We start from the raw sequence: 26379 nt of genomic DNA, 5'->3' as shown, positions 1-26379 counted from the left end.
CTATTTTTTTGTGTGAGTAGTTATCAATTGGATAAGTTCTAGGTTAGGGATTGGGACTTGTGTCCTGTGTCAACTTATCTGTGCAGCCCTTCTGTAGGAGGTTGCCATAGTCTCTGAATTCATACGTGCATTGGTTCTATCGTGTTTAGAAGGCCGTGTTTCTTTGGTGTCCACCACCCACCCTGGTTTCTACAATCTCTGTGCCTGCCTCTTCAGAGTTCCCTGAGTTCTGAGGGGAGGAATTTGAGGGAGACATTCCATTTTGGACTGAGTGTTTCAAGATCTCTCACATTGTGCAGTTGTGAGTCTCTGTATTTGTTCCCATCTGCTACAGGAGGGAGCTTCTCTGATGACGTCTGAGTAAGACCCTGGTCTATGAGTACAGCAGATGCCATTGCGAGTCATTTTTATTGCTGTGTTCCTTTAGCAGAACAGTAGTCGTAATTAGTTTTCCCCTAGGTTCACAACATACCCAAGCTCAGGCTCTTGGCCATTTAGGCAGTGTTGAGCATGGGTTCCCTCTCACTGAGTGGGACTTTATTCAAATCAGGTCATAGCTAGTTACTTTGACAACTTTTGTGACTAATTTAAAATGATCACTTCCATTTTGTTTGTTTGTTCTTTGGCAATCTCATACGTGTACCATTAACCCCCCTTTTTGATTTCCATCCTAACTTTACAGCTCCTGCCCAAGTTCACGGCTGCATTTTTGTTGTCCAGATGCACACCTTGTGTGCTCATCACCTGTGCCACTGTCATTTGCTCTTACACTGCCTCTTCCCACATGGACTTCTTAGTTCCCTTTGCTGAAAATCAAGTCATTATCATACATAAGTCTATTTATGAGCTTTTGTTTTTATTATTGTTCCTGTTTGGAAACAATTCCAAATACACAGAAAAAAAATCAAAAAAAATTTTAAAAATCTACATATATCCTTTGATTCTTTTACTTATTTGCTTTTGTTGCAAGCATGTTAAAAATTGAGATTATAGGACAGATCTCTGAGATGAACACATCCAAATTCACAGACCAGTTTCTCCTGTATTCTAAGTTCTTCTACTTGGGAAGAAAGCAAACTTAGTATATGTACTTAAACTAAAATGTAGACATATCATATTACATTTTCAAAGGAAAATAAAGCATCATTGCCACATTACGAGATGAACCACACAGCATTTCAGTACCATGACCAAGTGAGAGCTACTTGTACAAGGCAGGAACTAGACTGATTACAATTTAGCTAAATGCTAGATAGATCCTGACCCTTAATAGTCATGCTGCATCCTTCCTTTCTTAGATGGTGGCAACAAGTATCTTCTACCAAATGAACAATCAATAGTAAAGAGAGGGGCTAGGAAACACAGAGGGTAACAAGCGCACTGAGCAAGGTTTCCTGTGGTCATGACGCAGAATGACTTACCGAATCAAATCTAAAGGCTGCTCCTTGTAAAAGTAGGAAAATCGAGCCCAGTTCTGGTGAAGGGTGTACCTCTCATTGATGTGAGAAGGAGTTCTGGATGGCTTCCAGTACTGGCCCTGTGCACAGTCAAGGAGAGTGTAAGAGGAGAACATGAGAGACCCAGATGGTGGGGAGGGAGCCTCTCTGGACTGGTGGGCAAAACTGAAAGCATCTTTTGCTGATTGACTTCTAATTTATACTCCAGTCATATCAAGTCATTAGCTAACATTTTCCTAAGAAACCACAGAGTGATTTATTTATCAAGCTGGTCCAGGAAACACAGTGCCATTCACACAGCAGCTGTTTAAGCTGTGAGAACATTACGTGGACATGAAAACTGCAGAGGAGAGAATGACTGAGGACAGTCTGAGTGAGGACCCAGCTTCAAGTTTAACACAAGTGAAGGTTTATGATAAAGAGTGACATTTTATACCCTACAAATTCAAGCATTTTGTTGTTCTGTAGGTAATACCACTGACTTTTAGGGAGTGAAAACTGAAGACGGTGTCCCAAGGATGGTGTTTGGGGCTGGTGTAAATCACCTCTCTAGAAAGCACACGAGAGAAAGCCCAGCACTTCAAAGTTTACAGATGTCAAAGATGATGAAGGCCAGCTCCTCCTAAAGACAGCTCAGTGCCATTCATTTCCAATGAGCAAGGGAAGCTGTGCTGAAAGGCTGGACACACAGCTTAAAATACCCTGGGACCATGGCAGGCGCTGGATTTAAAACAGGGCAATGGGCTAAAAAAAAAAAAAAATCAGTGTCCTGCAGGTAAATAAAATCCTTAAAGTTTTCAAAACATAATCACCTTTGTAAATAAAGATTAACAAAATTCCCTAGCAACATGTACACTACTCTAACAGGATCTTCCTAAGTATAGTATATATTGGTCTCTTGACTGGATCCCCCACACTGCTTTTCTCTGAAAGACTATGGACATCTTGGGGTGGGAAGCATTAAAGGAGGACAGACAGTTTCCCTCCTTTATGCTAAAGGATCACAGGTGTGTTAAAAGGGGAAATGCTTCTATGAAATTGCTACTGCAACCTACAGGAAGCAGATCACAGTCATCCTTGCAGAACCAACTTAAAGTCATATTTCACAGTGTTGATTGGTTGGTTGCAGTTTAAGTCATGTGGAAAAGTTTGGCTGCAGGCCTTCAAACACCACTTCTAATGAGAGATGGAAAGGGTGTGGATTTGGGTGGGAGGAGAGGTAGGGAGGATCTTGGAGATGTTTTGACTGAGGAAGCCATTGTGGGGCTAGCAAAAAACCTGGCACTATAGGAATTCCTAGGAATCCTCCAAACATCTGCTTCATTTCTAGGTAGCCCTGACCTCTGAACTTGGATTCATGGTTGTGTGAAAATAATAGCCAGCAAAATACTTTGCCTGTGATTGAATCCAGTTCTCTATTGGATAATAAACATGAGTGTATTTACTCATTACAAGATTCAAAATCTATGAGAAAAGACAAGATAGAAATTTCTGAGTAATGTGTTACCCAGTTATGTAATATTTAGAGAATGGATCCTAAAGAAAATACTATGTGCAAATACAAATGATCATTAAAAGTACTTTTCATTAGAAACACCAGCGTAAAAAAACATTGAATGCACTTTAGCCTTGCAAGGACACTCCTCAGGTTGGAAGCAGGGTGTCTGGACGTTTTCCCTTTGCAAAGGAGAACTAGCAGTTTGTTAAAAATATGGAAAAATGTTGAACTATTGTTCGATCCCTCAGGAAGGCAGGCTGTGACTGTGAGATAGGAAATAGGCTCTGCATTGTGGAGGTAGCTGATACTCACATCATGGAGTGGGTAGGCAGATAAGTAAGTGTTGGAGTTTAGCAATCTTTCGATTCCAATCTTTTTCTTCCCCTCTTCAACTCCAAAAGGGCATCGTGACAGAATATAGTAAACCTGCCAGGTAGGTACCAGGAGAAGTCAGTATATGAATTCTACCTACAACACACAAGTGTGCAGGGACTTCAATATATTGAATATCTGAGGTAAAAATGCAGGGACTAAGACACTAAACCTAAATGTTAAATGTGAAGACACTTCAGCATCTTGCAGAACTTCAAACTTTTCACACTTTGGTAATCGCAGGTGGTCAGTGTCTACTCTGAATGGACACAGGTCCTGACTACAGAAGGATGCTTTCCTTCACGGACTGTGAGACACCATAGATTGAGGCTCTAGATGGAATTGGCAGGAGTTGTATTCCTGGGTTCTGACAATACCCCATTGCCTTGTTTGGGGCCTAGGGTGCATGAATCATCATTTAATTTTCTTCTCTTGTATCAAATACCTCTGAGACACTCACATGCCATAAAATTTTATTAGAATTGGTGTTTCAAGTGCCATTATCGATAGTTCACTTGGAGAAATAGGAGACTAAATTGATACGTGGCCAGGCTGGTTTCAGTATTTCTTCAGCCTATCACTCTGATGATGCAGATGGGGCCTTTGCCAGACGTTATCTTGCTTACCATACTGGGACTGTTGGTCAAGCTCAGTCCTTGAGACACCTAGAGCCTGGATCATGGGACTTTTACCCTAAAACTCCTGGTGACCATGTTAGACCTGTCTTCAGGCTCCCCCTAGTCCTGGCCCACCTGCCGCTTACATCTGCAGCTTCTTGTGCCACTGAAATCTTGTGCCCTTCATTCACACTGAAATCAACTCCTAGCAAGCTCTTCACAGTTTTCATATTTGATCTCCTCCAATGAGTTGTGAATATTTTAATGACATCTAGGATCGTGAATCATTTCTAGAAGAGTTTCAATTCATCAGAACGGTCACTATCTCTCTCAGTCATAGCCGTTCAAAACGTGAACACAATTGCTGCATCAAAGGACCCGAACCCGGTCATCCACGGGCTGAAGAATGGAGGTCATGCTAGCAGCACGGAGAGAAGCCACCTCATGCTTCTCAGTTTGAGTTCCAGGGAGCTGTGTGCTTCCTGAAGTAAGAAGAGAAATTGTTCCTGCCAAGTGCATTCCAACTGTGCATTCCAACTAAACATGTTCAGTTTAGGCAGCTGTGCTGCCCCTGGGTTTTGTTGTCCTGTCACAGGGTACAGAGGGAGATAGATGCTCTACTTCTAATATGCACTAGAATTTTCAGAATGCCATGTGATCATGGGTTTCAATTTAAAGTTGTCCACTGCCTGGGCCCCTAGCAAAACCATCGTCCTGCTCTTTGATGCTCTGAAGCCAGCCTCTTCAGTCCTACAGGGAAGTCCTAGAGGGTATCTTCTGATGTTAGAGGACATTGCTGACTGGTTGAGGTCGCAGTCTCCCTGTGGCCTGGTAGATTACTCATTAGCTCCACAACACAAAGTTCCTCTCTCCAGCAAAGCTTCCTGCTCTCCACTCAGCCTTATCTGGAGAATGTGTGTGGGCCTGAAGGACTGACCTTAACTTAAAGCTGTCTCTAAATCAGACGCCTGAGTTATCTTTATCTTGACACTGGGCACTGATCCCTACTAAGGAGACTTGTGCTAGGAGCCCGCTATAGGATCCTACTGTCACATGCAAAGCCTTGTGTTAGGAGCATGCCACTTAATGCAAAGTAGGTTTGCTCCCAGGCTTTCCAGTCCTATATATTCCTTATATTCTGGGATAAAGTTGAGCTGATACACAGAAATCTGTCTCCCAGAGGACAGCCTCTATTCACGCTCAAGGGCCACCAAGGCTGTCTGTTGCCTGATCTCCTTCTTTCCCCTCTCCACATGGTGGCCAACAGGCCTGGGGGAAAGAGGACCCCTCGGGTCTGACAGGAAACTTCTGCATCTACACTGAGAATCGGCTAAGAGCACAGTCACTCTCCCCAGTTCCCTGACCCAGATCTTGTGGACAGCTGTAGCTCCTTCTCCAGCATCTGTGACTTCTGCTGTACACCGGGTGTGCAGGAGATAGCGTCTTTGTTTACACCCCCAGGAACCATTTTCACAGTCGTCCAGCTCTTCTGCAGCAGTTTCTTCACATCTCCCTGGCTTCACAGACTGAGGGGAGGGGCTAAATCCACATTAGGTTTGATGTAAGGTAATGTTGGCTTAAAGGTTTGATCTTTTATTTAGACCCCAAAAGGTTCAGCCACAAAGCTGAAAAGACTGTCTTACTGGATGTCTGTCAACTGCAGTACACTTTCAATTTCCTTCAGGAATGTCTCCATGGTGTCCAAAATTTGACTGACTGGCACAAGTGGCCTAGCAGCTGGCCATTCTCAGCATTTTCACAAATCTGTCTTATTAAGTTTTCTCACTCCTGGCATTTGATTCAAGCTAAGGAACTTTGACTTAATCACACAGAGGTCAATGTGACATTGTATGCTTGGACCAATTTTCATGGTGTTTTGTCTCAGGGAGAAGGGATCATAGGGAGTGTCAGAGAGATGAAGGGAAATGTTAGTTAAGGGAAGAGTCAAAAACATTATCTACCTCTTCATCTTTTGTATGTGTGCAAGATCATTATTTTCATGGATTTATTTATTTATTTGCTTGTTTGTTTTGAGATAGGGTCTTAACTTTATTGCTCAGGACTGACTGGAGCTCACTGAATAGTCCAGGCTGGTCCTACACTTAACGATGATCTTCCTCCTTCAGCGTTTGAAGGGCCTGTATCCCAGATATGAACCACCAGGCCCAGCAAGTCTATTCCACAATGGTCTATTTGTGATATCCAGGAAGGATTATAAAGTCACATAGACACAAGGAGAAATAAAAGTGTTATGTCCAGTTGGGGAAGTGTTGTTTCTAGAGCTTCTTAAGGCAGGGTTCCACCAATATTCATCTCAGCCAAGTGGCACATGTGTGTCCTATAGCAATGGAATGTGCCCACCACAGATGGACAGGAAGCTGGTGCCCTCCCTTTAGTGTGCTCTGAAAGTCAGGTTTGTCCTTATGACCAAAGTGACACAAAATTTCTTATCGGTTTCTCTTTCCATGCAGATGCTTTAAGCAGAGATTCAATTCAGAACTCATGTTAACTGTGGAAGCTTTCCCACATATACAGGTTGCTAAATCTTTATCAAAAGTTCTGTGCTTTTTCTATGGTGTGCACACACATATGCATCATGGGGACTCTCAGTTGAACATTATATATGTGTGTCACATGCATGCATATATACTTTCTTACTGTGGTGTTTGGGAAGATGCTTTCAAATATGAGGGTTTGTCCTAGTAAGATGCTCCAGAGATTTATTTGTTGTGTCCATACACAGACTAAAATGCTGAGTGGGACAGGAAGGAACTCTTTCTACATCAGTCTTCTAAATAGTGAGCACGGTGCTTCTTTGCTCCAGAAGGAAGGGAGCCCATACTCCCACTTACAAAACATGCTGGCAAGGTTTACAAGCGACAATGAGCAGCGAAGGATGAGGTGAAGGAGTAGCAGCGACCTTCCTGCGCTGAACAGTGTCTTGGTCCATCTTTGTGAAAGCTGGGATAAAGCCTAAATCCAGCGCTTTGTATACATTAGACTGACACTCGGCAATTAGTAGCATCCTCAGTTATTATCAGAAATATAAGTAGAACAATAGAGAACAAGTTACTGACTACATTTTCATTACAGCACAGGGCAGTAGTAGGTCCTCTGCTGCCAGAGAAGTTAACTTATTTAGGAAACAGCAACTTTACGGCTTGAAAAGAAGCCTTCCGATACAACAGCAGGGCCTCTCTAGTCCCTGGAAGGTGATAGTTTGACATGTGGGCCTTCTTATCTTTTAATTCTGCTGGGAAAGTGAAAATGTTCTTTCCCAATTCATATTCAGTTTGCATTGTACCATATTTTAGTAGCTACATCTGTTTGATATCTCTGTGAACTTAAATAAAATAACGGTTTAAGAACTAGTAAAAAAAAGTAGAATGTGCCATATCTTCGACTTATAAACAGAGAATGTGTGGGTCTCAAGGGCAAACAGGTCTGTAGTGGCTGGGAATCATATGGTGAAATTAAATCACACACTCGTGTGCACACGCATACACATGCACACACACACACACACACACACACACACACACACACACACACACACACAATGCAAAGGCAAGGCCAATACGATCTTTTTCTTCTGAAGTTAGATGTCTAATGAGAATGAGAGCTAATTCCCACTGAGCAGTTGCTGTACATTAAGTGTTGCTCAAAGCCATTTGCAGACGAATTCACTGAAGTTTTATAGTAACATAAGAAATGTATGTGATCTCAACCCAACACAAGGAAACAGTGGTGTCTGGGGCTTCCAGCCAGCAATGTACAAGACGTAGGACTACAGAAGGAGAAGAAATATTGTTGACAAGCCTAAAGATGATTTAATTGGGGGAAAATGTCTGAGGCTCCTTGAAGCCTATTTACATATAAAGAAATTAAAATATTCAAACTGAATTAAACTGATCGATATTCTGATGTTAAATTTATAAAATCCAATTTTAAGATCATGGAATCAATTTACAATGATGATTTAATGCACAAACCCTTGGGCTGTCAGTGAGAAGCTGATCTGGAGTTACACAATGCCTCCTACACTATTATATCTACTATCAATCACCTGCTCTTAAATAATATTTGAGGAATAGGAACTTTAACAAGTTAAAACTGGACCTAACAGACTCCAGCCCTGCATAATCCTATGAGATGGGTATATTTGCCGTGCCTAGGAAAACCCTGAGTGCTTAGCTTTGAGCTTGCACAGTCCCGTAAGCGCAGTCTTACACAGCACACATGGAGAGCGGCGTCCAAAACCTTCACTACTTACAATTCTGTTTCTCGTTGAAGATGGAAAGAAAGTGGCCTCGTCTTCAATGAGGAAGAGCTCCTGACGGTGTCTGCTGAACTGGGCAGTGAAATACTCAGGGTGGGGGTACTTCACAGTGGCCGGGAGCTTCACAGGCCCAAGCATGTACCTCAGAGGTGGGTACTTTGGCCGTGGGATGTCACTCAACTTGATAGGCATCTTGATTCCCAGCACTTCAGCATAAGTGACTAGGACCTCCCATGGGGCGTGGATCTTCACAAAAAAGGTTTTTCCATCTTCAGAGTTCTGCATAAAAAAAGAGACAGAGTGAAAGAAAGGTAAAAATTAAATAAATCAAATCTCAAATTCTCAATGATGAAAATAAATTTTCAATTTAATCAATTTTTAAGCAAAACTTTTAAAAAATGAGATTCCTCTAAGATGTTTATGTGTGCGTACTATGGTGGTTTAAAGGAGAATAGCTCCCATAGGCTCATATGTTTGAGTGCTTTGTCCCTAGCTAGTGGAATTATTTGAGAAGGATGAGAAAGTGTGGATTTGTTGGATGAAGTGTGTCACTGGGAGAGAGCCTTGAAGTCTCAAATGCATACTTCAGGTCCAGTGTCTTACTCTCTTCCTCCTGTCATGGATCAAGATGGAATCTCTCAACTGTTCCTGCATCTACAAAGTGCTCCTCTATCACATATTCTAAACCTCTGAAATCATTGCTCTTCCAAAAACTTTGTTTTTATAAGTTGCCTTGGCCATGGTATTATATCATAGTGAAAGAAAAGAAACTAAGACATATACTAACATAGGAATCAACATATATGTAATATATAATTGTGAATATATGCATGCCACAAGGAGGAGTGCTACAGAGGCACATGGAGACTGAGAGAGAATTTTGTTTGAAATATACTTCAGATCTATGACTATACTAGCATAAATATACTGAATATCATCTATAATATACTTTAGTGTGTCTAGTTTACTCAGCTCTAGACTGATTCACAGCGATATATATATTATATATATATATAATTGTATATATAATTCTAGACACTATAATAGGTTTTGATGAGCATCACCTCAGGATATTGTTTAGATAATCATATGAGGTTATTTGTATTATATTATATTATATTACATTGTACTACATTACATTATATTATATGCATGCTGTTAGATATCCCCACTCTTCTTCCACAGTTCCTGCATAGACCTCACCTGAAGGTCCACTACAAAGGAAAGTAAGTTATATTTTGTGTTCTATTACACACATTTATTGATTGGATCAGTAAAAACTGATGAGAAATAATAGAAAATGAAAACAAAGTTGGAGGATATCAGAAGAGTCACAGATAGAATATGATCTTAAGTAAGGTTTTAAACACAACTTTAAAGGTAATTGCAGAGAAGCAGTAATAAACATGAATGCAGTTACAGAATAAAATAATGTCACCTATTCATGAACAGAGTACCATGGATTAAATAGTGGTTATCCTGCAAGGCAGCCAGGCCCAGTGTGCAATGTGACAGGCAGCATCAAGGTAAAACAGCTATGTAAACAAAGTTCTTCATTTTTCTATACCCTTAGTGGAAAGTACGTTGTGTGTGTGTGTGTGTGTGTCCCCAATGTTGCATATGTAGTGTGTGGGTGTGAGTGACTGAAGGTAGTCTTGGGTGTAGCTCCATAGGAGTCATCTAGCTTGTTTGCTTGTTTGCTTTGAGATGGTCTTTCACTGGGTCTGGGACTCACCAGTGAGGGTAAACTCAATGGACACTATGTCCCAGGGGCCCTCTTGTTTACCACTGTTGGCATTATAAGAACATATTACCATATCCAGAGTTTTATATGGTTTCTGGGTGAAATTTGTATGGCAAACACTTTACAGATTGGCCTTTTTTCGACTTCCTATGCTCCTGCACATTTTAAGAAGCTTCATTGAAATGTCACCTCACTGACTGTGAAAATGCAGGACTTCTTGGCTCCATGCATATTTCTGTAGCCAAAAGATTTATTTATTGCTCCAAACCCACTATCTATCTAGCCAAATACATGAATAAAAGAAAAACCCACTTAAAATAAAATCCTTGCATAATTTATCAAATATAGTTACCATTTTATCTTCAATTTCCAACTCAAGACCAGTTTTTCTGAGATTTAGTTCAAACTCGCGTCTTCTTTCCTATGGCAGAAATAAATGAAACGGGTGGTGCAGATACTCTGCCTTAGTGGACAGTGCCATCCTGATACTCCATGGTAGCTGACAATGCCAGGCCAACCCTTTGTGTTTGTTGGCAGTGCCAGGGTAACTCTCTGTGTTAGTGCACAGTGACAGGCTAACACTATATGCTAGCTGACATGCCTGGCTAACCTTGGTGACAGCTTATTAAGGGCTAGGCAGACTCAAGGCTGTGCTTCCAGAAGGTTCTAGAACCTTCCATGGTTGTATGTAAAAATGCACTACAAGGCATTCTTGACTCCAGGTCATGGGCTGATTTTGTTCTATACCATGATTGACAAAACTCTGGAAATACAAAATAATAGGAACAGTCTCTAAGATTCACAAAATTCACATTTGATGATACACACAAACTTTCACTGAGTGTTTTGACAGTATGAGAAACTTGAAAACAGAGAAACACAGACTCCTAGCTGGTACAGGCTCAACATTACAAAGATCAGTGATCTTCAAACAAATTTTCTAATGCCACTTCTGTGGGAACTCCTTCAGTCAATAGCCTTCAAGATATTACCCTACTTGGGCATGATCTCTTGTACTGTATGTGTAGAAGTAAAGCTTGCACATCCTCTCTCTTGGCTACTGGATTTGATTCCTGTTCCCCACTTGTGCAGAGAACTGTGATTTGTGTATCTACCCTTAAATAAAAAACTCTTTATTATATCAATCCTCAGCTAGTGTGGGACTACTTTATGGCATCTATCTACATCTGGAGCCAGATATGATTGCTTCTGGAAGCACCCATCTATTCCTGAGAGAGTGTTGAGCACTGGAGATACTTTATTTTGAGCTTGTTTTCTTCTTGGAAAAATTGGCCTTTGGGCAAAGAACTGCCCATGCCTCAATCAGTGACAAAATGCACAATGTCTGTACAGAACAAGCAAGATACAAGAAAAAAGACTACTAAACCTTGCCAAGACAGGGTAAGAGGGTTTTGAAAACTTTCCTGCCTCTGAAAATGGTCTGTCAGTTACTCTAGGCCTTAGCCAAAGTTGGTTGCTCCAACATTGCAAATGAGACTGTGGGTGATTGCCCAGGTAGTCAGTTTTCTCTGTTATTTATTGCATATTTTGGAAGTTGCTTGATTATAATTCCTGTTTACTCAAGTACTATTATTTCCCTTCTCAAGTCTTCATTGGGATTGAAGAATAGATCATTGTAGTTATTTTCCCTCTCATGACTTATCCAAGTCATTTCTAATACAAGACTTAGACTCCTTAGGATAGGATAATTATTGAAACATTTAGAATATGTTTCTTGCTTGATATTGTTTATGCTGGTTGTAATTCTAATTTTTATACTTGATACTTGTTTTTATTGTATATAGTTTTGTATTAGGCTTAGAAGTCTTCTTATTTAGACAAAAGGGGGGAGGTGCTGTGGTAATTCCTTCAGTCAATAACCTTTAAGATACCAGTCTACTTGAACATGGCCTTTTTTTTTACTATAAATATAAATGTAAAGCTTGTGAGGCCTCCTTTTCTCAACTTCTGGGTTCAGTTTCTGTTCCCTGCTCATGCCCAGGACTGTGATCTATGAATCTACCCCTAAAAAGAACCCTTTATTATACTTGATTCTAAGGTAGTGTGGGACTATTTTATAGCATCCATCTACATGACACAGAAGGCCATAATCTCATCATGGTTTTTGATCGTGACCAGCAAGAGGACTTTCACTTAGAGGAAAAAGGTTAAGATTCACCACAAATCATGGCTTGAGAATAATAATTACTGTAAGATTTAGACAAAGCCTTGCTGAACAAAGCCTCTTCCTGTCTTCATTGTGAACAGTTCAGAAAACTGAACTTTGAAAAGCTTCACTAGGATGTATTGAGTCATTTATGATCAGTAGGTTCCTTTACACTGAAGTTCTCGCAGACATAATAAGGAATCTCTGCTTCCTTTCTGCTTCCAGTGTTAATATGAAGGGGCCTATGTCTAAAAACCTTCCCTCCTCAACTATCTTGACTTAAATATATTTCTTCAATATATAACAAAATTAAAAATCCAGTAGGAATGGAGAATAACTTAAAATTCTGCATCTAGCACCAAAAGAGTGACTAAATTTCCAGTTGCAAAGACAAGGGCTTTTGTAAATTAGACAGTCACCCACCCTAAGAATTCAACAGAACTGATGGCAGAAATAAGAGTGAATTTTAGGTCATTAAGTATTATTTTAAACTTTAATGCTTTGTAATTAATGAAATTGTTCTAGATTTCTTTAAAAATTCTATTGATTTTTATTTTATGTGTATGTATTGGAGCAAGGAGTACTATACAGCATGTGTACAGCTGAAAGATTCTTAGACAGACCCACAGTGTACAACTTGTGGGGGACCTGACTTGTAGAGCTTCAGGAACACTTGTATTTTGGACAGTCACTGTCAATTTTAGAGAAACCCTGCAAAGCTATGAGTCTTCTCCCCTTCAAATTGGGATTCATTCCCAAAATACCTCAGCAATGTACTTTCCTCCTGTATGGGCAAGGAAATGACTGTCCCAAGAGGCCTTGGAGTGTTAACATCCACTCTTGGGTCATATCTACTTAAAGCCAGTCCCCCACAATTACCTTTGCTAATGGACCACATAGGGATTTTAAAAAGATAGGAAGACAGTCTTTCAGCTCTTACTGACAAACAGGTCTGGATATTATCAAAGCTGGTTATCCCAATTAAGATTGGAGTGAGGGGAGTGGAGTCCAAGGTTCAGAAAAGTCTACTGATCTTATCTAATGGTTTGGAATGTCAGGTATTTCCCCTTGGATGCTGACTTTTCCTGAATGGTGTCATCTTTTTCTGGAGTGCTGCTTTTTTGAGTTATATTTATCTTTTTTATGATTCTGAAGTGCATGTTGATACCATCCCTAATGCCTGTGTGGGTTATACAAACTGGAAACATCATGGGAGGGGAAAGAGCAGCAAGCGCAGCAAGAACAACAGCAGCAGCAAAGAACAACAAACAGTGTGATTAGAAAGAACATAGAAAGCAGAAATGGGATATAACGAAAAGATTTCTGTTAGTTAATTTATTTTGTTTATGCTCAGACCTAATTAGGCAGGTTTTTGCCTGATAGAGCAAACCTTTTTGAATCCTGAGCTGACCCATATGTGTGCTGGGAGCTGAGGTCAGGTCCTTTGCAAGGGTAGCATATGCTCTTAACTACTGATCCAACTCTATCCTCTTTTGTAATTGTTAAACTTTATGGTGAATAATTACAGATGGAGAACATTTGGAGATGGGTCGGGCTTTGGGGAGCAGTTGAGGAGTGGGATCATTGTTTCAGACATTGATGAAATTTGCACAGAGATGTGGATGCACACTAAGTTAGGTACCTTTGCAGAGAATTGTGGAAAGGAAGGTTCTGGATTTAAAACTGAGAGACAAAATGGTGTCATCAAAGAAGTGAGCCTTCTTGTTCTTGCCTCACTAGAAACTCCATTCCTTTATTGGCATTAGACCAAACTTCTTTGAAATTTCAGTGTCTACTGAAAACCAGCATAGACATTCAGCCTTGAGGATTGCAACTTCTCGATTTTTTGACTCTCCATTCATAGCCAATAATTGTTGTATTAGTTGAACCATAGTGATTCTAAGAATCCCCTTCATATGTGTGTGTGTGTGTGTGTGTGTGTGTGCATATATATGTGGATAAATGATATAGATAGATAGATAGATAGATAGATAGATAGATAGATAGATAGACTCATTCTCTAAGTTCTGCTACTCTAGAAAACCTTTAGTAATACACTAGTTATGTAAGACAAGAACTGAGATTTGGCTATTGCTTTAAATGTGGAGATGGGCATTGAGGTTGAGGTGCATGGACCTTTGCATGTAGTACACTAAAGGTTTTATTTAAAGATTTTTTAGCAAATAAGTAATAATAGGTAGGGAAGGGATATAGAGACATGTATATGAGAATGATAACAAGTTTTGACTATCAGACTTGAGCTGGATGAAGATGTGAGGGGTAAGGAGTAGTGACTATAAAGATGTTTTCATAACCTCATCTACTGCAGCTGTATCACATAAGTTAAATTATGGAGTGAGCCAGCCTGGGTGCTCATCAACAGATGTGTTGCTTTGAATAATAATGACCCTCACAGACTCATATATTTGAGTGCTTAGTCATCAGGGAGTAGCACTACTTAGAAGAATTAGGTGGCCTTCTTAAAGGATATGTGTCACTGTCTGTGGCTTTTATAATTTTGAGAGCCTAAGCCAGGCCCAGTAGCTCTTCCCTCTCTCTCTCTCTTCTTCTTGCCTGTGGATCCAGATGTAGAACTCTCAGTTACTTCTTCAGCACCATTCAGCCTGCATGCAACCATGCTCCCTGCTATGATGATAATGGACTAAACCTCTGAAACTCTAAGAAAGTCCCAATTAAAGCTTTTCTTTATAGGAGTTGTTGTGGTCATGGTGTGTTTTCACAGCAATAGAACACTGACTACAACAACAGAGGAGTGAGTAGACAAGGACAAATGGTATATACATAATGGAGAAAAATGAAATTGTGTCATGAATATATCAGAAACTGGAGATTATGGTGTTAAAGGAAGAAGGCTGAACTAACAAAACAAGTATTGTCGTGGTGTGGGGAGGGTGTGACAGTGAAAGGACATAAAGATTTGGAAGAGAGAGAAAGAAACAGATGAGGTGAGCATAATCAAAGCATGTTATAGGCAAGTATGAGAATGTCACACATTCCATAACCAACAATTGCCAAAGAAGGTTTACAAAAGGAAAGAAGGAAGTAAGAGAGGGATGGATGGACAAATGAATGGGTGGATGCAGGAAGGGATGGAGTATAATGGCATTTCAATTGTGTTTTAATAAATAAAGACTGCTAGAAGATCTGAGGGTAAAACAGTCCCACTGGTCAGCCTTAGAGACCAGATTATAGTAACACACACTTTTAATCCCAGTAGTCACAATAGCACACACCTTTAATCCCAGTAGCCACAAAGGCACACACCTTAATCCCAGTAGCCGCACTTGTTTTCATAAAAGGTGGTGAGTGCCTTTAATCCCTGTGGTACACACCTTTATTCCCAGCCCTAAAGAAGTCTATAAAATGGGAAGAAACAGCTCTCAACACACAGTCTCATTCTGAAATTCTGAGAGGCATTTAAGACTGAGTTTGAGGTAAGAGTCAGTGGCTGGCTGTTTTGCTTTTCAGATCTTCAGTTTGAATTCCGTTTTCTGACCATGAGCTTTTATTAATTGCGCTTAATTTGGAACTCACGTGGATTCCAACTTCATGCCTACCAAAACTGGCTCAAAAGGGTCATGTCCAAAGGTCTCCCACCCCCACCCATTTGGCGTGATTTCACCTAATAAGTATTTCTCTGCCAAAACCCTGCCAGAGCAGAGCCAACCCTTTGGGAGACCTGCAGCATGGTGACTTGGCAATTTCCCAGGCTTGTGCACACTTTTCCCCCCAGCCATGCTGTGACTTGAACAGCTTCTGGTTTATGTTCCCAGACAATAATTTACTGAGATTTCATAACAGAGCTAGGTTCATTTGATTAATCAATCAATCAATAAATAAATTTGGAAGTTATATAATTGTAGAAAATATCACCATCAAGGAATTTAATAATCTTTCCCATATAATATAGATGATATTCTGCAGGGTTTATATTGTTTTTCTGATGCATCCATTTACTTAATAATGTGACTTACCTTTGTTTTTCATATTATATTCTTTAAAAATTGTATTATAACAGAGCCAAGAATGAAGTACTTTTGGAAATGATACCGTCTTTATGGACTAACAATGAACATCTAGCTGACAGTATATATACTATGGAAAATCAAAAGTTAGCTAAAAAATTAATACCATTGAAAAGGATAACATTAATTTTACAGAAAAGTTCAAGCCATGATAAAGAGTGCTGAAAAATTATCTGAAGGAATTCATAGTGTTGAATTTGACAATCAAAATCTGTTAAAAAGCTATGTTAAGTTAGCAGATAGAGTGTCTCTTCAGGAAGGCATTCTGCATACCATCCAAGTAATATCCAAGGATGAGAAGTTATCATTATTGGAAAAATTTTATACCTTGAAATCATGCATGTAGAATGAGACCCAGAATTTATGTGAGTCAATGAAATCATTAGATATATTCAGAGGTTAAGAGATTCATGCTTTACAAAAGACATTGGTAAAAAGATTTGAAATGATTGCGGAAATTATCAGAACTGGTAAGAACTGGTGGAGGTAAAGGGACAGGATTTAACATCACCATTATCTGTCAGAGTCAGAGATGACATACCAAGGGTGTTAGCTACTTATCCTGTAATTACCTCTAACAAACCATCCAGCACTAAATACCCAAAAGGATTCAGAGAATGTGAATGAAAATCTATAGGTATGAATGATCTAAAGGAAATTAAACAAGCACTAGTATCTTATGACTTGTATTCACCAGTTGTTATGGAGTTGATGAAAGCGTGGGTTTCCAATAACAGAAATATGACTGGTTTCAGTTAGTTTCAGCAATCCTCAAAGATGGGTCACAACTACTGTGGAAATGCTAATGGTGAGGAGATGCAAAAATTTTAGAACACTAGGGAAGAACAAAAGGATTTGAGGCTTCCCAAGATCAACTTCTTGGCAAGGACACTTATGCTTATATACAAGATCAAGCTCTTTATGATGAGCACATCCTTTACCTAAGGCCAAAGAGCAGCTGTAAATGCTTGGGGCAGGATTCAAGAACTAAGAAATAGAATTGAATCATATACTAGGGTTAAAGAAGGCCAAAGAGAAACCTTTACTGACTTTTTACAAAGATTAACTAAGGCTGTAGAGTAGGAAGATAGAGGAGTTCTTATTGAATCTCTGGCTTTTGAAAAGCCAAATTAGGAGTCCCAGGACACTGGCAGACCAGAACTGAGACAACAACCTGATCCAGAGTCAATAATCTCCTCTAGAACAGGTACAGGTAAGTAACCACTGAGCGAGTGAGCCAGAACCAGAGACCAGTGAAGGTCCGGATGTGAATCTTGGACCTTCAAGGGAATAGACATAAGCCAGGACCCCTGTCATCTGGGCATGAGTCTAGGAGCTCCCAGGATGTGGGCCTGTGTCAGGACCTCTGCCATTCTGAGCATTAATCTGAGGGAGTAGGCAGAAATGAGAGATCTCTGTGGGGCCAGGTAGGAGACTGGGACCTCAGAGGAAGTAGGCCTGAGCCAGGACCTATGTGGGTCCAGGCATTGTTCTGGGACACCAAAGAAAATAGGCAGAAATCTGGAACATTTGCAAGTCCAAGCATGAGTCTGGGACCTCTGAAAAAGTAAGACTGAGTTAGGTCCTTTGCTGTTCTGGGTGCACCCAAGCCTGGGAACTTTGAGGCAAGTAGACTGGAGCCAGAAACCTTTGCAGGATGAACTCCAAGTCAGGAAATTCTGCAGGAGAAGATCCAGACCAGGATTTACAGAAACAGGTGAAAGCTGGTAACCTAGGCCAAATTAGGCCTGAGACAGTAAACTTCAAGGAGCCCACCAAAGCACAGGAACACTGACCTATCTCCCGGAACATGGAGTAACCAATAGGTAACTAGAACTGTGACACTGACTGTACCATGAGTAAAAACCATCTGAGCTTTGGATTCACTGGCACCTAGAATATTATTCAACAGAATCTCAGAAAGCACCAACCACACCTATTAGAGAAAATGATGAGTCAAAAAGGTAAGAACACATGCAACACCACAAAGAGCAAAACAACACCAGTAAAACCTACAACAGCAAGACATGAACAACCAAATATAGATGAAGGAGAAGAAAAGGACCTAAAATATAACTTCAAGAGAATGTTTAAAACTCTTAGAGAGGAAATGAGAAATTCTCTTAAAGAAATGGAGAAAAAGACAAACAAAAAATTGGAAGACATCAGCAAACCACTTAAAGAAAACCAAGAAAAATAAATCAAACATATGAAAGAAACTATTCGAGACTTGAAAACTGGAATAGAGACAATAAAGAAAACACAAGTTGAAGAAATTAAAGAAACAGAAATCATGAAAAAATGATCAGGAATCACAAACACCAGTATGAACAGCAGAATACAAGAGATGAAAGAGAGAATCTGAAGCACTGAAAATACAATAGAGAGAATAGACTCACCAGTTTAAGAAAACATAAACTCAAACAAAAGCTTAACCCAAAATATCCAGAAAATGTGGGATACCATGAAAAGGCCAAATCTAAGAATAATAGGTATAGAAGAAAAAGAAAAAAGTTCAACTCACAAGCACAGAAAACATATTTAATGAAATCATAGAAGAAAACTTTCTCAACCTAAGGAAAGATATGCCTATGAAGATACAAGAAGCTTACAGAACAACAAATAGACTGGATCCCAAAAAAGAAGTTCTCTTACCCATAATAACAAAAACACTAAACATACAGAGTAAAAAAAAAAGAATAGTAAGAGCTGCAAAGGAAAAAGGCCAAGTAACATATAAACATAGACCTATCAGAATTACACCTAACTTCTCATTGGAGACAATGAAAGCCAGAAGGTCATGGTCAAGCATTATGCAGACATTGAGACTACCAACACCAGCCCAGACTACTATAGGAAGTAAAACTTTCAATCACCACAGAAAGACAAAACAAGATATTCCATGACATATCTAGATTTTACCAATACCTAGCCACAAGTCCAGCCCTACACAAAGTACTAGAAGGGAAACTCCAACCCAAGGAAGATGGCTACACCAACAATTGATGCAGCAAAACCCACAGAAAAGAAAATGCACAAATTAACATCACCAACAATGAAAACTAAATTAACAGGAGAAAGCAATCACTGGTCATTAATGTAAATAGACTGAACACACCTTAGAAATGCACAGAATTCATCCTTCTCCTGCATACAAGGAACACATCTCAACCTCAAAGACAAACATCATCTCAGAGTAAAGGGTTGGAAAAAACTATACCAATCAAATAGACCTAACAAACAAGCAGGTGTAGCTATCCTAATATCGAACAAAATAGACTTCAAGCTAAAATCAGTCTTTTAAAAGAGACAAAGAAGATCATTTCATATAAGTCAGAGGAAAAATTCATCAAGAGAAAATCTCAATACTGAACATCTATGCTTCAAAAACCAAGGCCGACTCATATGTAAACGAAATAGTTCTAAAGCTTAAATCATACATTAAACCACACACACTGATAGTGGGAGACTTCAACACTCCCCTCTCACCACTGGACAGGTCAGTCAGACAAAAAAATGAACAGAAAAATAAGAGAACTAACAAATGATATGACTCAAATGGACTTAACAGACATCTATAGAATATTCCATCCATACAGAAAAGAATATACCTTCTTCTCAGCACCTCATAGAACCTTCTCAAAAATTGACAAAATACTCAATAACAAAACAAATATCAACAAATACAAAAAGTTAGAATAACCCAATGTACCTTCTCAGATCACCATGGTTAAAAAACAGAAGTCAACAGCAATAATAATTCCAGAAACCCACAAACACATGGAAATTAAACAATACTCATCTGAATCATCAAAGGGTCAAGGAAGAAATAAAGGGGAAAATAACACTTCCTAAAATTCAATGAAAATGATCACACAACATACCCAAATTTATGGTACACAATGAAAGCAGTGTTAAGAAGAAAGTTCATAGCACTAAATGCCTACATAAAGAAGCTTTAAAAAAGCCCACATAGTGAATTAACAGAACATTTGAAAATTTTAGAACAAAAAGAAGCAAACCCACCTAAGAGAACTAGATGGCAGAAAATAATCAAATTGAGAGCTGAAACCAACAAAAATAGAAACAAAGAAAGCAATACAAAATCATTGAGACAAAGAGTTAGTTCTTTGAGAAAATCAACAAAATAGACAAACCTCTACCCAAACTAACAAAAAGGCAAAGATAGAATACCAAAATTAACAGAATCAGAAATGAAAAGGGGGACATAACAACAGACACAGAGGAAATACAGAGGATCATCAGGTCATAGTTTGAAAACCTGTACTCTACAAAATCGGAAAACTAAAATGAAATGGACAACTTCCTGGATAAATATCACTTACCAAAACTAAATCAAGACCAGATAAGCAAATTAAACAGACCTAAAACTGCTGAAGAAATAGAAACAGTCAACAAAAGTCTCCCAACCCAAAAAAGCCCTGGACCAGATAATTTCAGCTCAGGATTCTACAAGACTTTCAAAGAAGAACTAATAACAATACTCCTCAAATTATTCCACACAATAGAAACCGAGGGAACATTGTCAAACTCCTTTTATGAGGCTACAATTACCCTGATACCCAAACCACAGAAAGACATTACTAAGAAAGAGAATTATAGACCAATCTCACTCATGAACATTGATACAAAAATACTAAATAAAATACTGGCATATTGAATCCAAGAACACATCAGAACCATCATCCACCATGACCAAGTTGGCTTCATTCCACAAATGTAGGGATCATTCAACATATGAAAATCTGTCAATGTAATCCACCATATAAACAAACTGAAAAATAAAAACCACATGATTATCTCATTAGATGCTGAAAAAACTTCTGACAAAATACAGCATCCCTTCATGATAAAGGTCTTGGAGAGAACAGGGATACAAGGAGCATACCTAAACACAATTAAGGCAATATACAGCAAGCCAACAACCACCATCAAACTAAATGGAGAGAAACTCACAGAGATGCCACTGAAATCAGGAACAAGACAAGGTTGTCCACTCTCATCATATCTATTCAATATAGTTCTTGAGGTTCTACCTAGAGTAATAACACACCAAAAAGAGATCAAGGGGATACAAATTGAAAAAGAGGACATCAAGCTCTCACTGTTTGCTGATGATATGATAGTTTACATAAGTGATCCCAAAAATTCTATCAAGGAATTTCTACAATTCATAAACACTTTCAACAATGTAGTAGGATACAAGATTAGCTCAAAAAAATCAGTAGCCCTCCTGTACGCAGATGATAAAAGGGCTGGGGAAGAAAACAGAGAATCAACACCCTTCACAATAACCACAAATAGCATAAAATATCTCAGAATAATGCTAATCAAACAAATGGAAGTATGACAAGAACTTTAAATCTTTAAAGAAACTGAAAAAGACACAAGAAAGTGGAAAGATCTCCCATGCTCTTGGGTAGGCAGAATTAACATAGCAAAAATGAAAATCTTACCAAAAGCAATCTACAGATTCAATGCAATGCCCATCAAAATCCTAGCAAAATTCTTCAAAGACCTAAAAAGAACGGTACTCAACTGGTGTAGAATGTGTTGCTTTCATTGGTTGAATAAAGAGACTTTCTTGGCCTTTGGATAAGGCAGCCCTTAAGTGGGCATTGTAGACAGAACCGAATGCTGGGAAGAAGGGAAGTGTGGCAGATGCCTTGATTCTCCTTCCTGAGATGGTATCTGGTTAGACTTATACTGGTAAGCCATGATCTCGTGATGACATACAGATTATGAGAAATGGGTGAGATCAGGATGTGAGAGTTAGCCAATAAGAGGCTAGAAATAATGGGTTAGGCAGTGTTTAAATGAATACAATTTGTGTGTTGTTATTTTGGGGTATAAGCTAGCCAGGTGGCAAAACACAGCCCTCCGCTCCTCTTACTACACTCAGCTTCATATGGAAAACCAAAAAACCCAGGATAGCCAAAACAATCCTGTACAATAAAATAACTTCTGGAGGTATCACAATCCCTGACTTCAAACTCTACTACAGAGCTATAGTACTGAAAACAGTGTGGTATTGGCATAAGAACAGACAGGAGGACCAATGGAGCCCAAATAGAAGACCCGGATATCATTCCACATATCTTCAAACACCTGATCTTTGATAAAGAAGCAAAATATATAAAATGGAAAAAAGAAAGCATATTTAACAAGTGGTGCTGTCATAACTAGATTTCAACATGTAGAAGAACGAAAATAGACCCAAATCTATCACCATGCACAAAACTCAAGTACAAATGGATCAAAGACCTCAACATAAAGCCAATGACACTGAACCTTATAGAAGAGAAAGTGGGAAGGACACTTGAATGCATTGGTACAGGGAACTGCTTTCTAAATATAACCTCAGCAGCACAGACACTGAGAGAAACAATTAATCAATGGGACCTCTTAAAACTGAAATACTTCTGTAAAACATTGGACAAAGACAGCAAAACAAAACCACAGCCTACAGAATGAAAAAAGATCTTCACTAACCCCACATCAGACAGCGGTCTGATCTCTAAAATATACAAAGAACTCAAGAAATTCGACACCAAAAGATTATATAATCCAATAAAAAAATGGAGTACAGACCTAAGCAGAGAACTCTCAACAGAGGAATCTAAAATGGCTGAAAGACACTTAAGGAAATGTTCAAAATCCTTAGTAATCAGAGAAATGCAAATCTAAATAACTCTGAGATTCCATCTTACACCTGAAAGAATGGCCAAGATCAAAAACTCTGATGAAAACTTATGCTGGAGAGGTTGTGGGGAAAGGGGAACACTTATGTATTGCTGATGGGAATGCAAGCTGTTAAAACCCCTTTGTATGTCAGTGTGGTGATTTCTCAGAAAATTACAAAACAACCTTCCTCAAGACCCAGTAATACCACTTTGGGGTATATATCCAAAAGATGCTCAATCGTGCCACAAGGACATGTGCTCAACTATGTTCATAGTAGCTTTGTTTGTCATAGCCAAAACCTGGGAAGAACCTAAATGCCCCTCAACTGAAGAATGGATAAGGAAAATGTGGTACACTTACACAATGGAGTACTACACAGTATAAAAAATAATGATATCCTGAATTTTGCAGGAAAATGAATGGAGCTAGAAAACATTATTTTGAGTGAGGTAACCAAGACACAGAAAGACAATTATCACATGTACTCACTCATAAGTGGTTTTTAAACATAAAGCAAATAAAACTAGCCTACAAACCACAATCCTAGAGAACATAGACAACAATGAGGACACTAAGAGAGACTTACATAGATCTAATGTATATCGGAAGTAGAAAAAGAAAAGATCTCCTGAGCAAATTGGGAGCATGTGAACCTTGGGGGAGGGTTGAAGGGGAAAGGGAATGGCAGGGAAGGGAGCAGAGAAAATTTTAGAGCTCAATAAAAATTTAAAAACAAATGATAGTCTGGTAGAACTCTTTGCTAAAACCATCTAGTCCCATACTTCATATTTATTCATTTATTTATTTTTGGTTGATTAGGAGACTTTTAATGAGTGCTTCTATTTCCTTAGGAATTATCATTCTATTCAAATTGTTTATATGATCTTGATTTATATGTGTTAAGTAGTATCTGTCAAGTAATTTGTTCATTTCTCTTAGATTTTCCAATCTTGTGGAATAAAGTTTTTTGAGATATATATAAAAAAGAAAATGGCATCTTAAAATGCAAAAAGATACTTATACTTTTATAGGTTAGATCAGTACCAATGGATTTATGGGTCTTGCATACAATGAACATTGACGCATTTTACTATAATCCTGAGGCTTTGATTAGGGAAAGCAATTTCCAAAGCTATGAGGAGACATCAAAATGCCAAATGTTTTAATTGTGGTAGACTATGATATCTGAGAAGGTATTGTAGACAAGACATTTCCAGGAATATTGTCTCTTTAGGGAATGACAAAAATAGAAGGTGTCAGTCTTCTGGATTATATAGAAGATGCTGCAAAGGCTGTCATTGGACCAATGAATCTAGATTAAAAAAAAGACAAACAATGAAACCGGATACCACTGGGAAACTCTTTGGGGGGCCTCTCACAGGCCCTCAGGTCAAACATGGTTCAGTCATTTCAAGTCACAGTGGAGGACATGTCTCACCAGAAAAATTTAAAACTTCAATGTGTGCTGTATAAATCCATACTGTTCTCGATGATGGATTAAAAATGGAAGATGAATCAAAAGTTCCAAGAGAAAGTAGGAAATATATATTTTGACAGACTTCTATAATTTATCAAAGACTAAAGCTAAGAGTACATATAAACAACATTATATTTGAGGGCTTACTGGACATAGGTGTGGATGTGACCATCATTACTCCAAAATCTTGGCATCCAAATTGGTCTCTTCAAGAGGCAGATCTTCAATCTCTAGGTATTGGTATCATATCTCAAGTGAAACAAAGCATGAGATGGATTTTAATGCATAGGGTCAAAAGGACAGAATGGAAGGCTGGGACCATATTTGGCTAATATTGCAGTAAACTTATTGGGCCATGACCTGCTGCAGCAATGGGATAACCAAATTAATATTCATTAAATTAATATGAGTTTGTGGGAAGGATATTATAAGGTACTATAGACAAAGGACACCAGCCATTTAGCTTGTATAAGATTGCAAAACAACTAGCAAACCTTCAAAGGTACCAATGACCCTACCTTTAAAATGGTTAACTGAGAAACCAATATGAGTTAAACAACAACCTTTAATGGAAGAGAAACTACAGGTTTTAGAAAACTGGTACAAAAACAACTAGATGATCACCATAATGAAGAATAAACCAGCCCTTGGAATTTTTCTGTATTTATTGTTAAAAAGAAATCTGGGAAATGGAGAATGGTAAAAAAAAATCTAAGAGCTGTCAACAAGGTAAAGGTAATTCAACCTATGAGCCCTCTATAATCTGGAATTCCTTTGCCTTCCCTATTAACTTAAGGATGGCCTCTTACAGTTATTGATTTAAAAGAATTTTTGACTATACCTTTTCAAGAAAAGGACAGATAAAAATTTGCCCTCACAGTGTGTACTTATAATAATTCTCAGCCTACTAGAGATCTCAATGGACCATCCTCCCACAGGGAATGTTCAATAGTCCCACCCTGTGCCGATACTTTGTAAGTCAGTCATTGGAAATAATATGTATATGATTTCCTAAATCTATAATTCATTATTACATGAATGGCATTTTGCTATGTGATTCAAATTTGGATACTTTAGAAAGAATGTTTGAAAAGTAAAGAAAGTTTTGCTTAATTGGGGATAAAAAATTGATCCTGAATAAGTAAAAAGAGAAGCTTCTGTCAATTACCTAGGTTATAAAATAGGTTTACAGAAAATTAGAACACAAAAGGCACAAATTAGGAGAGACTGATTGTGGATTCTTAATCACTTTAAAAGATTGTTAGGAAATATTTCCATTCTATGACCCACTGTTGGGATAACACCTGATCTAATAATTCATTAAAACAACACTTTAGATGGTGACAAAGACTTAAATAGTCCCAGGAAATTAATAACTGAAGCTGAGAATGGATTAGTTGTGGTTGAAGAGAAATTACAGGGAGGGGGAACATGTGGATTGGGGAGACCCAAATCTTTTTTTTTAAAAGATTTATTTATTTATTTTATACATAGTGTTCAGCCTTCATGTATCCCTGCAGGCCAGAAGAGGGTACCAGATCTCACTACAGATGGCTGTGAGCCACCATGTGGTTGCTGGGAATTGAACTCAGGACCTCCAGAAGAGCAGTCAGTGCTCTTAACCTCTGAGCCATCTCTCCAGCCCCAGGAGACCCAAATCTTAATAGTATTCTAGAATTTCTCCCACAGGAATTTTAATGCAGAGGGAATATTTTATCTTAGAATGGATCTTTTTACCACATAAACCTAGTAAAAAAATTAAAATGTATGTGAAAAAATTTTCTGAATTAATTATAAGAGGAAAATTGAGACTATGTCAACTAGTAAGAATAGACCCAGCAAAGATTACAGTGCCTTTTACTTCTGATGAAATTAAAAATATGGGAAGACAATTAACCCTGACAAAGAAATTGTGCTAATTTTTTTGGAGAAATTAATAACAATTATACCAAAAGTGTTAGAATTAGCCTTATAAAAATAACTACTTGAATTCTTCCTCAAATTGTACATGACACAC

General features: G+C 38.6%; 1 protein-coding gene across 3 annotated transcripts in view; it reads right to left on the bottom strand.

Annotated features, from left to right (window-relative positions):
- Ano5 (anoctamin 5) overlaps positions 1-26379 on the bottom strand; it is a 90101-nt gene that overhangs the window by 39120 nt on the left and 24602 nt on the right. For 2 of the 3 annotated variants that reach the window (XM_085682701.2, XM_048442429.3), the window contains exons 5-8: positions 10320-10388; positions 8218-8502; positions 3268-3381; positions 1422-1537 (exon numbers count right to left, since the gene is read on the bottom strand). In XM_085682701.2, the coding sequence (XP_085538827.2) occupies positions 1422-1537; positions 3268-3381; positions 8218-8502; positions 10320-10388 (584 nt within the window). The remainder of the gene's footprint in view (positions 1-1421; positions 1538-3267; positions 3382-8217; positions 8503-10319; positions 10389-26379) is intronic. The other variant, XM_048442447.3, reaches the window with a different exon arrangement.

This window comes from Myodes glareolus, chromosome 24, assembly GCF_982192425.1.
Source record: "Myodes glareolus chromosome 24, mMyoGla1.1, whole genome shotgun sequence".
Classification (NCBI taxonomy): Eukaryota; Metazoa; Chordata; class Mammalia; order Rodentia; family Cricetidae; genus Myodes; species Myodes glareolus.
Note: the sequence above shows the minus strand (reverse complement) of the source record. Positions and strands in the feature narration are given on the sequence as shown.